Source organism: Spinacia oleracea, chromosome 5 (genome assembly GCF_020520425.1).
Source record: "Spinacia oleracea cultivar Varoflay chromosome 5, BTI_SOV_V1, whole genome shotgun sequence".
Taxonomy (NCBI): Eukaryota; Viridiplantae; Streptophyta; class Magnoliopsida; order Caryophyllales; family Amaranthaceae; genus Spinacia; species Spinacia oleracea.
This window is the reverse complement of record NC_079491.1, coordinates 89,659,532-89,671,848: the sequence shown is the minus strand read 5'-3', so window position 1 is coordinate 89,671,848 and position 12,317 is coordinate 89,659,532. Positions and strand designations below refer to the sequence as shown.

General features: G+C 39.6%; 1 protein-coding gene across 2 annotated transcripts; it reads right to left on the bottom strand.

The window, feature by feature from the left end:
- Window positions 1-1,991: 1,991 nt before the first annotated feature.
- On the bottom strand, window positions 1,992-7,487 carry LOC110801914 (uncharacterized). Of its 2 annotated transcripts, XM_056828525.1 has the most exons (11): window positions 7,453-7,478; window positions 6,781-6,823; window positions 6,048-6,671; window positions 5,857-5,949; window positions 5,101-5,784; window positions 4,837-4,974; window positions 4,600-4,743; window positions 2,583-2,714; window positions 2,372-2,496; window positions 2,223-2,295; window positions 1,992-2,137 (listed from the first exon to the last, which is right to left on the bottom strand). In XM_056828525.1, the coding sequence occupies exons 2-11, from the start codon at window positions 6,820-6,822 to the stop codon at window positions 2,024-2,026; spliced, it is 2,169 nt and encodes a 722-aa protein (XP_056684503.1). In that variant the 5' UTR covers window position 6,823; window positions 7,453-7,478; the 3' UTR covers window positions 1,992-2,023. The 2 variants fall into 2 exon arrangements, with proteins under 2 accessions (XP_056684503.1, XP_056684504.1); XM_056828526.1 differs by lacking the exon at window positions 5,101-5,784 and having other exon boundaries at window positions 7,453-7,487.
- Between the last annotated feature and the right edge of the window lie 4,830 nt (window positions 7,488-12,317).

Sequence of the window (12,317 nt, the reverse complement as noted above, 5' to 3'; positions counted from 1 at the left end):
AGTGTGAAGTGTGATTTGGTGTGTTTGTCATCCTCCTTTAGATTATGTTATTGTAATGTGACGGTGTGATTTGGTTTAATAACTATGATTGCTAAAATGAAGTATTTTTTTAAAATTTGTATAATGGTAATTAGGTTTTCAATAACGTACGACAAATAACACTAACAGTTTCAAAGGTCATGTTATAATTTCGTCGAATGGTCTACGATCACCCTTATTCCGTAGGCATATGGTACCATTGAGTAAAGTAAAACCAAACCAATGAACAACACATGTTTGGTACTATTTATATTGCGACAGAGGTACCAACGGTATGTTTGGTACTGTTTGTATTGCGACAGAGGTACCAACGGTATAATTTTTTCAAATTAAAGGAATAGTGTAAGGTTAGCATAACGAAATATGGGTGTTTTTTTATATTAAATGGATAAGGTGGCAGTTACGTGACGGTTAAAATAGGCGCTCTATAAAGAACACTTCGTGTGAGGGTTATTTCCATAAACTTCAATGTCTTCACAAAGCATTTCCATAAACTTCATTGTCTTCACAAAGCATTTCATTCGAGAAAATGGAAATTCCGCCAAATTATTACCCCAGAGTCTGTCCTAACCACCGTTACCGTTTCGATTATACGGAACAACACAAAACTGCTCGCAAACACGACCTCATACAACAATTCGAGATCGACCTCGCGGAAAAGTATGGCTATGCGGTGGTTGAACCAGACCAACACGGATGTGCGAAGTCCAAGAGCGTCGAAATTGTTGCCGGAGATGCTAATATAATGGGTGTCATATGGTCTAAGATGGACAAGCCAACTAGGGATAATTCAGTGTTCGCATGCAAGAAGTGGGCCATGGAATTGATCAATCAATACTACCGCCCCGACTTTGATTGGAAATTCACCGAAAGAGTATGTACCCTTAATTTTCGATACTATGAAACCCTAGAGTACAAAGAAACAAATGGCACTTACACAAGGTTTAAATATAAGTGCGTATGTGACCTGTGGAGGGAAGGGTCAAATACCTTGAACCCTGGGGAACCACTACTTAATGTACCGAGTGACATTGATTTCAATAATTTCGACACAAGTGTGGGGAATGCAAACTACAGTTGGAGGATTCAGTGTAGTGGCATGTAATGTCCTGGAAGTCTGGCCATTTGCATACTATTATTTCAATGCCGTAATGTTAGCTGTGTGATTGTTTCATATTTCACAAATGTATTGCTTTAGTTATTTTTTTAATTATCCTGTGTGTTTGACATCCTCCTTCAGCATAATATTTCCTTTGATTTGGTTAGTGTGAATGTAAAAGTGTGATTTGGTTTGTTTAAACATATGTTTATGTGTTGATTCCATAATACTCTACAAACAATACACAAGATCACATTTTTCAACTTTCAAATTCAAATTAACGAGAATTAACCACAATAAAAACCCAACTACCGAACTTGATACCGAATTAACCAGCCTGTCGAACGGGTCGGACCTGACTCAGGACTTGATATAACCTTTTTATCCTTTTTAACAATAAACACTGCTGAAATGAAAAGTAGTTATTCACTAAATTCATAAACACCGCAAATTTTGATTACTGAGGTCACCGTGTTTGCGTACTGTTTTGTCTAACTCGTAATCATCCAACTTTTGTAGCAACAATTACTAATGTTCGTGTGGTACATATCTGATCTTGTTTGGTACTAAATTTATGCTTGGTACCATGCAAAGCCGGAACAAAGCTCAGGCTGTACCAAACTCGTAGATTGTACCCAAACTTTTCTGATAACGGTACCAAACAACCTATTAGGTATCACAACACGATACAAAGCATACCACAAAACTTGCAAAACATACCTGCAAGCAATGAATCCCATCTCCTTGAAATAATGTGAGTATCAAAAGACAACAACTATGATTAAGTTCACGCGTTAATCACATTTCAAAATTTGACCAGATAAGTGTGCAATTGTTTTCTCTGTTAAAAACCCTAAACGTTAGCAGAAGAAGCAGGACCAAACATCAACGAACTGGGCAGTGGGTTGCAACGATTTGGGGAAGAAGCGGGCGGCAGGAGTTGAAATCTGAATTCAAGTGAGACAAAAACAGTGCCCTCCGAGCTACATTGATGTCCCCCTGTCCAAAAACAAGTTTGAAAAGACAACTGTAAGTTTATAGTGTGGGGGTATGGCACTTACAGTTACAACAGTAGAGGACTTACCACATGCATCGTCTTTGTAAATGCCCTTGCACTTTCCTGGATAGCCATAAGCATTACTATTCCACACGCATGACTACAAAGCCAAACAAAACATATCAGTAAGACTTAAGGTGGTTACTCGACGATGAAAAAGGTAGCATAAACAGTACTTGTCGTTGTAGTCAGGGAAGCTAATGGAGTCCAAGGGCCAAGTATGCATTTGCTTCAACTTCCAAACAAGAGCTGCATTATACTGCGTGTCCCTCCAATGTAGAACGTACTCCACAGCTGCTATCTGGAATGAGGAGACCGTATTATGTTAGTACAATAAACTGAGTGAAGTCAATGTTCTTAAACTCCCACCAAACCAGGTTAAGATACCAATTTTTTAACATCCCCAGAATGCTCGGAAGCAGGATTAGTATACATGCTGTCAATGAACCATATCTTCTGGTCTTTCAGTGCAAAAGCAACACACCACCAATGTCCGTTGTCCACAACTGGAACATAGACCTGGACATGATAATTACAAATTCTTACAAATCGCATACCTGTGTGTCGCGGACAATTAATACACCAAAAACTAAAATAACAAATTGTACAAGGACGTTCCTCAAAAAGAAGACAGATCCTGAACTGACCAAATAGAGAGCAATCATTCAACGTAAAAGGCATGTAGGAACTTATTTCCAAATCCTTAAAATACGGCCTCATCACTCAGTTATTAGTCCGAAAATAGTCAGACACATGTTGTTGGCATATAATCAGACATATAAACATGGAGTAAAAAGACTAATTAGACTTACCACAGATATATCAGCTGACACAATCTTCTGGAGAGGGGTGGACAACTTCTTCAGCAGACCAGCATATGTTTCCCTCGTCTTTAATTTCTGATACTGTAAAGCACAGTAACAAAATAACTAAGCAACCTCGTACGCTTACTGTATTGATTTCATTAATGGTGAATATTAGGAGAACATAATATTAGGAGAACATACCGCAAATGAGGAGTCCAGCATGATTCTGCGAGAATTCGTTGGGTATTCCAGAGCCCATTCCCTGTTGTATATGTTTACAACGGCCCGAACGTACTGGGAATGCACGTACTCCCTAGGACGCACAACCGAGTAGCACATCATCCGATTTGCATCATTACCATCACACTCGATAAGCATGTCCCCCCTGCAAACATAAAATACAGATATGATACAAGTGATTATCATTACATAAATGTACAACGTACATTAGTATATACAACGTACTTAAGTGTTACATGAGTAAAAGTTGTAGAACGTACTGCTCTTTCCCTTTAGGATTGTATGACTCCACATAAGCTACTACGTCACTCTCAAGTTTTGTCATTCGTACTCGCGTCTGCCGATAGCGTGTTTTTGGGTTTGTTCTCGGAATCCTTAGGATCAATTTCTCACGTGGTCCTTCTTGGTCATCAGTTTGGAGATTCTCATCAGTGGTGTTCCCTTCAGTGGGGTTATCTTGACTGATGTTCTCTTCACTGTTCTTATCTTCAGGGGGGTTCTCTTGAGCGATGTTCTCCAAGGGCGATGCTGCAACCGTTCCTTGCACAGGACCATTAGCCGGTCCCTCATCATCGTCATCATCCCTATTATTCGGCCCCCCATCCTTGACGCCACCATCCTGCTCTTCCGGCTCCTCAACATTCTCCTCACCATTGTCTTCACCATCCTCTTTGTCTTCAACTACACCCAGCTGTCCCACCTTCTCCGATGACTTTCCATCTGGAAGTGGCCCGTCACCAGCTTGAACCTGTACGTGCTGTTGTGTCTGGTCGACCGGGTGCTTGCTTGTTTCTGGGTCAGTTGCTACTACACCAACATCATCAGCAGTGTGGACCAAAGGTACATCACCGTGGCTGACCGGGTCTAGGGGATTCATAACTGGCACACTCACATGAGGGCCCACAAATACAGGTCCCCCATCAGACGGTTGCAACTCCACATCGGAATCGTCATCGGCATCCAACTCTGTAAGCACCTTATTCACAGACTGGTCCAACGGCATAGCCACACCATCAACATCTATCGTCAAATGATCGGTAGCATGATATGACCTCATTCCTCTTTCACGGGATACGCCCCGGCGATCTTGCAATAATGGAGCAAGCTGCCCCATAACCTAAACAGAAAAATATGTAAAGTAATTCATGCACACAGAAATGACTCCTCCGTATGCCTGTTTATCACTAACACTCAGTATTTGAAAATTATCCCACTACAAAGAGTACCAAACAACATCAATATCATTCATATGGTACACCTAAAGACATTTATGAGTACTATTTGAAACCCTAAAACATTTTTGGCTATTAATCACTAACATCAACATAAAATTGAGGAAATCGTTTAACTTCCCATACCATCTCTGTGACCTCCTGAGCTAGGGTGCGTCTCCATTCTGAAGAAGTCATTTGTGCTACCATCTCAGCAACCTCTACTGCGGGAGACCGTCTACCCTCCCTGCCGTAAAGGGGATGAGGATCCCCGTACACAACATCAACAGTCTGGAAAGATTATAAAAGGAATAGATTTCAGTCAGATTAGATAATACAAAATTTAATATGACAAATACGACCAACTAACAACCAGTTACCCACCGTAATCCTTCCATAATCTTCACTCGCTTTCCTATCCCGATTCTTGGCCTCATCCACTTCCTCTTGTGTCCAGACTTTGATCCTGGGAAACTCATCCCATCTCACAGGATGCCTGCATAAATGGTCTAGGTAGAAAATCTGTAAAACAAATCCACTTTCAGATAAGGCACTGTAATAGAAGACAGAATACTAACACCACAACAATAACAGTATTAACCTTTTATATAATTTAATACATTAAATATTTCAGTAAGATAGACGCACCAGCAAAAACAACACACAACCACCAGTCCCAGCGGCATACCCCTGATGGTCTATCTTCCGCTGACAGGCGTCTCCGTAGTCTAAAAGCCATGTGTGACAAAACTCACACCAATTGTACAGTGATGCATTCTTTGCCACGGAAACTGCACCTAGCAATTTTAAAGACATGTTACCCCCATCGGTAGAAGGACATAAAATCTGCCCCAGCAACACAATCATGAAATTTTCCATGAACGAGGCCCTATCACGCTGATTAGCCAGGGGCTTTATCTTTCCTTCACCGTCAACCGGCCCTGCCAATTCCTTTACAGATTTCGCTATGATTATTGTGCTCTTTGAGGTTGATGTATTCTTTTCACCATACTTGAGGGCCATCGCTTTAAGGGTGCCTGGAGGAAGATCAGACTCCTTCACTGGCACCGGAAGACCGCTGTTCTGGAATCCGAATACATATTCCCAATGGGAAGCAGTTATCGGCAACACATGGTCGTCCTCTCCAACAAGGTAACTGTTACCCCCATCCAACCGGGACATCAGCCAGTAGCACAGCTGCCTAGGTAGCTTGGATATTTTGAAATCCAACATCCCCCCGAAACCCATTTTCCTAACGCAACTTCTCCTTGACTCATCAAAAGCAGCAATAATCTTAGAAAATGCATCCGTGCGACAGATAACGCTTGGTTGCTACACATAATAGTTTAAGAAAAAACCTAATCAAAATACACAATTCATCTTTAAATAAAGGATCAATAGTACCTTCCGGCCACAATTAGCCCGCTGAGTAGCAACTACCACGCCGTGAAACTTCGCATACTCACCCCTAGACATAGGATGTTTGGGAATCGGTACCTAAACATGAAAAAAACATTACCATCAACTACGTAGAAAAAACATTATTATACCATAAAAATCCTTAAAAACAATGAATAAATTTCAAAATTATATACCCGCACAAACATCCTCCTGTTATTCCCTCTGATTGCCTTCTGTTTTGCAGGGGGCTTTCCTTTTGCTACCCCTGTTTCATCAAACTTCCTACCCATCTGCTTCATCGCAGGAAGTATCGTCTTCTTCACAGGTCTCCTTCCCTCGTCAACATCATCATAATCCTCTCTACGCCTCTTCCGCATCATCTGCAGATGTGCCTTCTTCTTCAAAGCATTCTGCCCGACCTCCTTCCAACTCTTCCCTCTTTTCTGAACGCGAACAACCACATCCTCTCCTTCATCTTCATACCCACCATCCATATATTCACCGTCTTCGTCTTCTATATCTTCTTCCTCCTCTACTTCATCGTATGAAATAACCCTCCTGCTTTTAGCAGATTGCCTTTTCTTTGGCGCACGTTTCACTGTTCTCTGGCATAATTCATCCTCGAATTCTTCGTCCTCATATATCTCATCCTCATATTCATCATCTACAACATCTTCATATGCATCCCCGTCAAAAACAGATTCTTCACTGTCATCCCCAGACAGCGATCGCCCTTCCTCATCTTCTTCCATTTCTTCATCGACGACAGGGTCTTTGCCCTTTAGCTTACTATTCCGAGCAACTTCCACGCGTTTTTCCTTAAAAACAATATTGAAATACATATCTTGTTAATAAACGTATAACAATATACATACTATCAATTATCACCAAATACGATACACTCATAAAAAGAGCAGTGACACTCACCCTAGGTTTGCTGCTGCTACCACTTTGTCCCTTGATAACCATCCTACAAATACAATTTTACCAATCATTATACCATGCATACCTTCGATATAACAGTACCAAACACATTGATAATTTAGGTTTGGTTCCAAAGAAAATACCAAATCATATATCCTTTACCTAAATGTATCAACATATGTAATATTTTCCATTTGGTACCAGATCAAGTACCAAACAACAATCAAACAAACAAAGGTAGTTTTAAAAGCATGCCATCACACGAATTAAGCATTAATCAGGCACCCCTTCATATCAGTTTAACTTTACCTAAACGAAGGCTTATCAAATTACTTAATTCGACTTGGAAAGTAATTCAACAACAAACATCAAAGTATAGAATTCGCATAATAACCACAAATTAACCACTAATTAACCCCAAATATGAAAATTCCATAAAAATAGCTACTTCATCACTAAATTAAATATACACTTAAATTTCCATTAACAACAGCTACTTCAAGTAATTAGAACATAATTGTGAAAAAAATTCACTTTCAATTCATCAGCAACACAATTGTCAAACAAAATGGTGAAACCCTAAAAATCAAATCAGCCCCAAAAAACTGTGAAAACAAAAAATATTACCAAAACAAGAACTAAAGAACAATTCATACAGAAATAAATTAACTTCACCTGGAAAGTAATTCAGAAGTTCCTTAGTTAACAAATATCACCAAATATAATCGCCCTGGCAAACACCCTTTTTGGACTGTATGAATTGAAAACCGGTCACGAAGTGGCTAACCTTCTAACGACAGACTGAGAATTTGGCCAGTTCTTGACGGAGAATTTGGAGGGAGATCAATTGAGCGGGAGAGCACGCAAGGAGGAAGAAGACGAAAGAACCGTATTTTGGAAAGAAACAGTAATAATGAAACCACCACCTGATTTTTTACATAACATTAAATTAATAATCAATAAATTATAAAATACAAATTAAAGATAAATTGAAAAGTCAAAAAAAATTTTGAATTTCAAATTTTGGAACAGAATTTTAGAGAGAGAAGTTGCAAAATATCTGAAGTGGTGATTAAGGGTGGGCCACCCACCTTTACTCCACTTACAATTACCTTCTTGTCCCTAGTATACCATTGTTATGGTATACCCAGTATCGTTTTAGACAACCTCCAATACCGCAGGCTATGAATCTATGATCCTATCAGTTGAGGATTTAAGGTCTGACAAAGTTAAAAAAAAAACCTTGTATTTTACCCATTTTTTATTATTTCTTTAATTACAAACTTGTGGTCCCAAGATAAAAAAGAGTGTATTTGCTTTCTATTTCTCCAAACCCAACCTAGCAAATGGTACTCCGTAGTATGTATGCAGGTTTTTTTTTTTAATGGCCCTATTTGGTGATTAGCGGTTAGCGGTTAGCTGTAGCAGATCGAATTAGCAGTTTTGACTAGCAGATTCAATTAGCAGTTTTGACTAGCTGATTGAATTAGCAGTTTGTATAAAAGTGTTTGGTAAATAGCTGTTAGCTGCTAGCTGTTTGAATATGTAAAATGACAAATAAGGATATTGTCATATTGAATTGTTTAACTTAAAAGTACAAATTGTTAATATGATAGATATACATGTAATAATATATTTTTGTGGAATAAAATGTACTACATATATCATGAAAATAATTAAACAATATTTTGCAAAAAAAATTTGTACATGTTTGTGCAAATAAATAAATAAGAGAAAAATAAGAGAAAAGAAAAATAAATCAAAAAACATTACAGAGTTGAAGCAGGGGAGGGGAGAAAAATAAAAGTGGCGCAGGGGAGTTAAAAAATTGCAGAGACCAAAAAAGGCAGATTAAAAATAAAAAAAATTCTTAATGTTAGCAATCGCAGAATATTAAGATTACGAAATATGGCAGATGGATGTCAAAATCGCTTTCTTAAACGGCGTTTTAACAGAAACTGTATTTATGACACAACCTGAGGGTTTTGAGGATCCAAAGAATGCTAAAAAGGTATGCAAGCTTAAGAAATCAATCTACGGATTGAAGCAGGCATCAAGGAGCTAGAATATACGTTTTGATGAAGCAGTCTGTGACTTTGGTTTCATCAAGAACGCAGACGAATCTTGTGTATACAAGAAGGTCAGTGGGAGCAAAATTGTTTTTCTAGTATTATATGTCGCCACATATTACTTATCGGAAATGACATTCCTATGTTGAACTCTGTCAAGATTTGGCTTGAGAAATGTTTTTCGATGAAGGATCTAGGAGAAGCATAGTACATACTTGGCATCAAGATTTACAGAGATAGATCTAAGAAGTGTTAGGTTATGATACATATGACATTACATAGATCATGCGGAAACAACCATTAACCCAGGACAACATATTATTTACACATAATCATATAGCATAATTTAGATGCATACTCTTTGTTGCGTGCCCTCCCTAGCTGCGCCCGAACCGAACAAGAACAAGTCTTTAGGACTCCAAGTGTCGTCCCTCCGTAGATAGTCCACAGCACGTCCGGATCCGCCTTAAGATTGACCAACTAGAATCGCCCTTAAGGTACTAGAAAATTTCGGCACTTTTATGAGCAAGATGTGTGTTTTAATTTTCTCTCAAAAAACTCACTTTTGAATACTTAGAAACTTGTTATAAATTGTGAGCCCTAGCCGCATATTTATAGGGGTATGGAAAGGGAATCGAAATCCTATTCAGATACAAATTAATTAAACCTAGAATCCTACAAGAACTCTAATTTAATTAATTTATCAAATAGAATTAGGAATTTAATCATTAACCGAACTCTGCATGTTTTAGGAAACGTGCACGAACACAAACACTTGCACACACACGCACGGCAGCCACGATGGGCCCCCATGCGTGCGCGCGAGCAGCAGCCCACGCAGCGCCCTGACGCGCTGCGCGCGCTGCGCAGCCTGCTGGGCCTGGCCTTGCGCTGGGCCTGGCGTGGCTGTTTGTGCGGCGCGCTTGGCTTGCTGGGCGATGGCCTGGCTTCGTGCTGGGCCTCGTCCGGCAGGCCTCGTCCGATGCTTATTCGTACGACGCGCTTCCGATTAAATTTTCCGATTCCGGAATTCATTTCCGATACGAACAATATTTAATATTTCCGATTCCGGAATTAATTTCCGTTTCGAACAAATATTTAATATTTCCGTTTCCGGAATTATTTTCCGATTCCGGTAATATTTCCATTCTGACAATATTTCCGTTTCCGGCAATATTTCCGATTCTGGCAATATTTCCATTTCCGATAATATTTTCCGATACGTACCATGTTTCCGTTTCCGGCAACATCTACGACTTGGATAATATTTATATTTCCGATACGATCCATATTTCCGTTTCCGGCAATATCATCGTTTCCGGAGTATTCATTTCTTGCCTGTGACGATCTTAGCTCCCACTGAAACCAAGATCCGTCGGTTCCGAATATTCATAGATGGAGTATTTAATGCCATTAAATACTTGATCCGTTTACGTACTATTTGTGTGACCCTACGGGTTCAGTCAAGAGTAAGCTGTGGATTAATATTATTAATTCCACTTGAACTGAAGCGGCCTCTAGCTAGGCATTCAGCTCACTTGATCTCACTGAATTATTAACTTGTTAATTAATACTGAACCGCATTTATTAGACTTAACATAGAATGCATACTTGGACCAAGGGCATTATTTCCTTCAGTCTCCCACTTGTCCTTAGGGACAAGTGTGCATTTCCTAATTCCTTTGTCGCTCGATGCTTGCTCTTGAACATAAGGTAAGAGTTGTCATCCTTACTACGTCCAGAGGTGTTCCTCGGTTTCAGAGTTCAACTGATCAAATAACACAGATAATCATAGCCTATGATTCATCCGAGCACGGCCATGCATTTCACAGTTTCTAGCTCTCCGAGTGGCCTTGTACAACTTTTAAGCATCTCATCCCGATTTATGGGAGGACAATCCCAATCTTGCGATCTTGAGATTAGACTTCGTTTGATAGGTGATTACCTGAGCGTTGCCTTTATAGCCTCCTTTTACGGTGCGACGGTTGGTCAACGTCAAAGCAACCAGTTCTCAAACAAGTAATCTCAAATCACTCAGGTATTGAGGATTTAGTGTCTAATAATTTAATGAAATTTACTCATGACAGATTTTCATCTCTTACAGTAAAGTTTCATAGGTCTTGTCCGATACTAGTCTTCCCAAAGTAAGTATCTATGCAAATGATTATGACATTGCCATGTCCACATAGTTCAAGAAACAGAACTACTAGTCATCTTGCATTCTAATCGTCTAACGTTTTCTATGCGTCCAATTTTATAGAAAACTCCGATTAGGGACCATTTTCAACCTTTGACATTCAAGTTCACTTGATAGACATTTCTTAGTCACAGGACTGGTCCTGACAGTCTATCTTGAATATATCGTCAAATTGAAGGGACTCATCATTTAATAAACCACAAATTAAATGGAAAAATGAATTCATTTCATTTATTGTGAATGATTAACCAATAATGTTTTACAAAGATTTAAACTCTAAAACTTTAAAACATTAAACAGAGACATCAAAGCCATTCTCCAATATGCTTGATTCCCATAGCTGCAGTGTGCGAGTTGTGCTTCGCCTGCGGCAGAGGTTTAGTTAATGGATCTGATATGTTGTCATTAGTTCCAATTTTGCTTATCTCGACTTCTTTTCTTTCAACGAACTCTCGTAGAAGGTGAAATCTACGAAGTACATGCTTGACTCTCTGGTGGTGTCTAGGCTCTTTTGCCTGTGCAATAGCTCCGTTATTATCACAATACAGGGCTATTGGTCCTTTAATGGAGGGGACTACACCAAGTTCTCCTATGAACTTCCTTAGCCATATAGCTTCCTTTGCTGCTTCATGTGCAGCAATGTACTCCGCTTCAGTTGTAGAATCCGCAATGGTGCTTTGCTTAGCACTTTTCCAGCTTACTGCTCCTCCGTTGAGGCAGAAGACAAACCCAGACTGTGATCTAAAATCATCTTTGTCGGTTTGGAAACTTGCGTCCGTATAGCCTTTAACAATTAATTCATCATCTCCACCATAGACCAGGAAGTCATCTTTGTGCCTTTTCAGGTACTTCAGAATATTCTTGGCAGCAGTCCAATGCGCCTCTCCTGGGTCTGACTGGTATCTGCTCGTAGCACTGAGTGCGTACGCAACATCCGGGCGTGTACATATCATAGCATACATTATTGAACCAATCAATGATGCATATGGAATCCCATTCATTCGTCTACGCTCATCAAGTGTTTTTGGGCACTGAGTCTTGCTTAGAGTCATTCCATGAGACATGGGTAGGTAGCCTCGCTTGGAGTCCGCCATCTTGAACCTATCAAGCACCTTATTGATATAAGTGCTTTGACTAAGTCCAATCATCCTTTTAGATCTATCTCTGTAAATCTTGATGCCCAATATGTACTGTGCTTCTCCTAGATCCTTCATCGAAAAACATTTCCCAAGCCAAATCTTGACAGAGTTCAACATAGGAATGTCATTTCCGAT

Excerpts from the sequence above, each read along its gene's own strand:
- LOC110801914 (XM_056828525.1), bottom strand. The coding sequence starts at position 6,822 with ATGGTTATCAAGGGACAAAGTGGTAGCAGCAGCAAACCTAGG. Across the intron at positions 5,785-5,856 it reads GGGCTAATTGTGGCCGGAAG|CAACCAAGCGTTATCTGTCG; the intron begins GTACTATTGATC and ends TATTATGTGTAG. Across the intron at positions 2,715-4,599 it reads CTCAGGAGGTCACAGAGATG|GTCTATGTTCCAGTTGTGGA; the intron begins GTATGGGAAGTT and ends TATCATGTCCAG.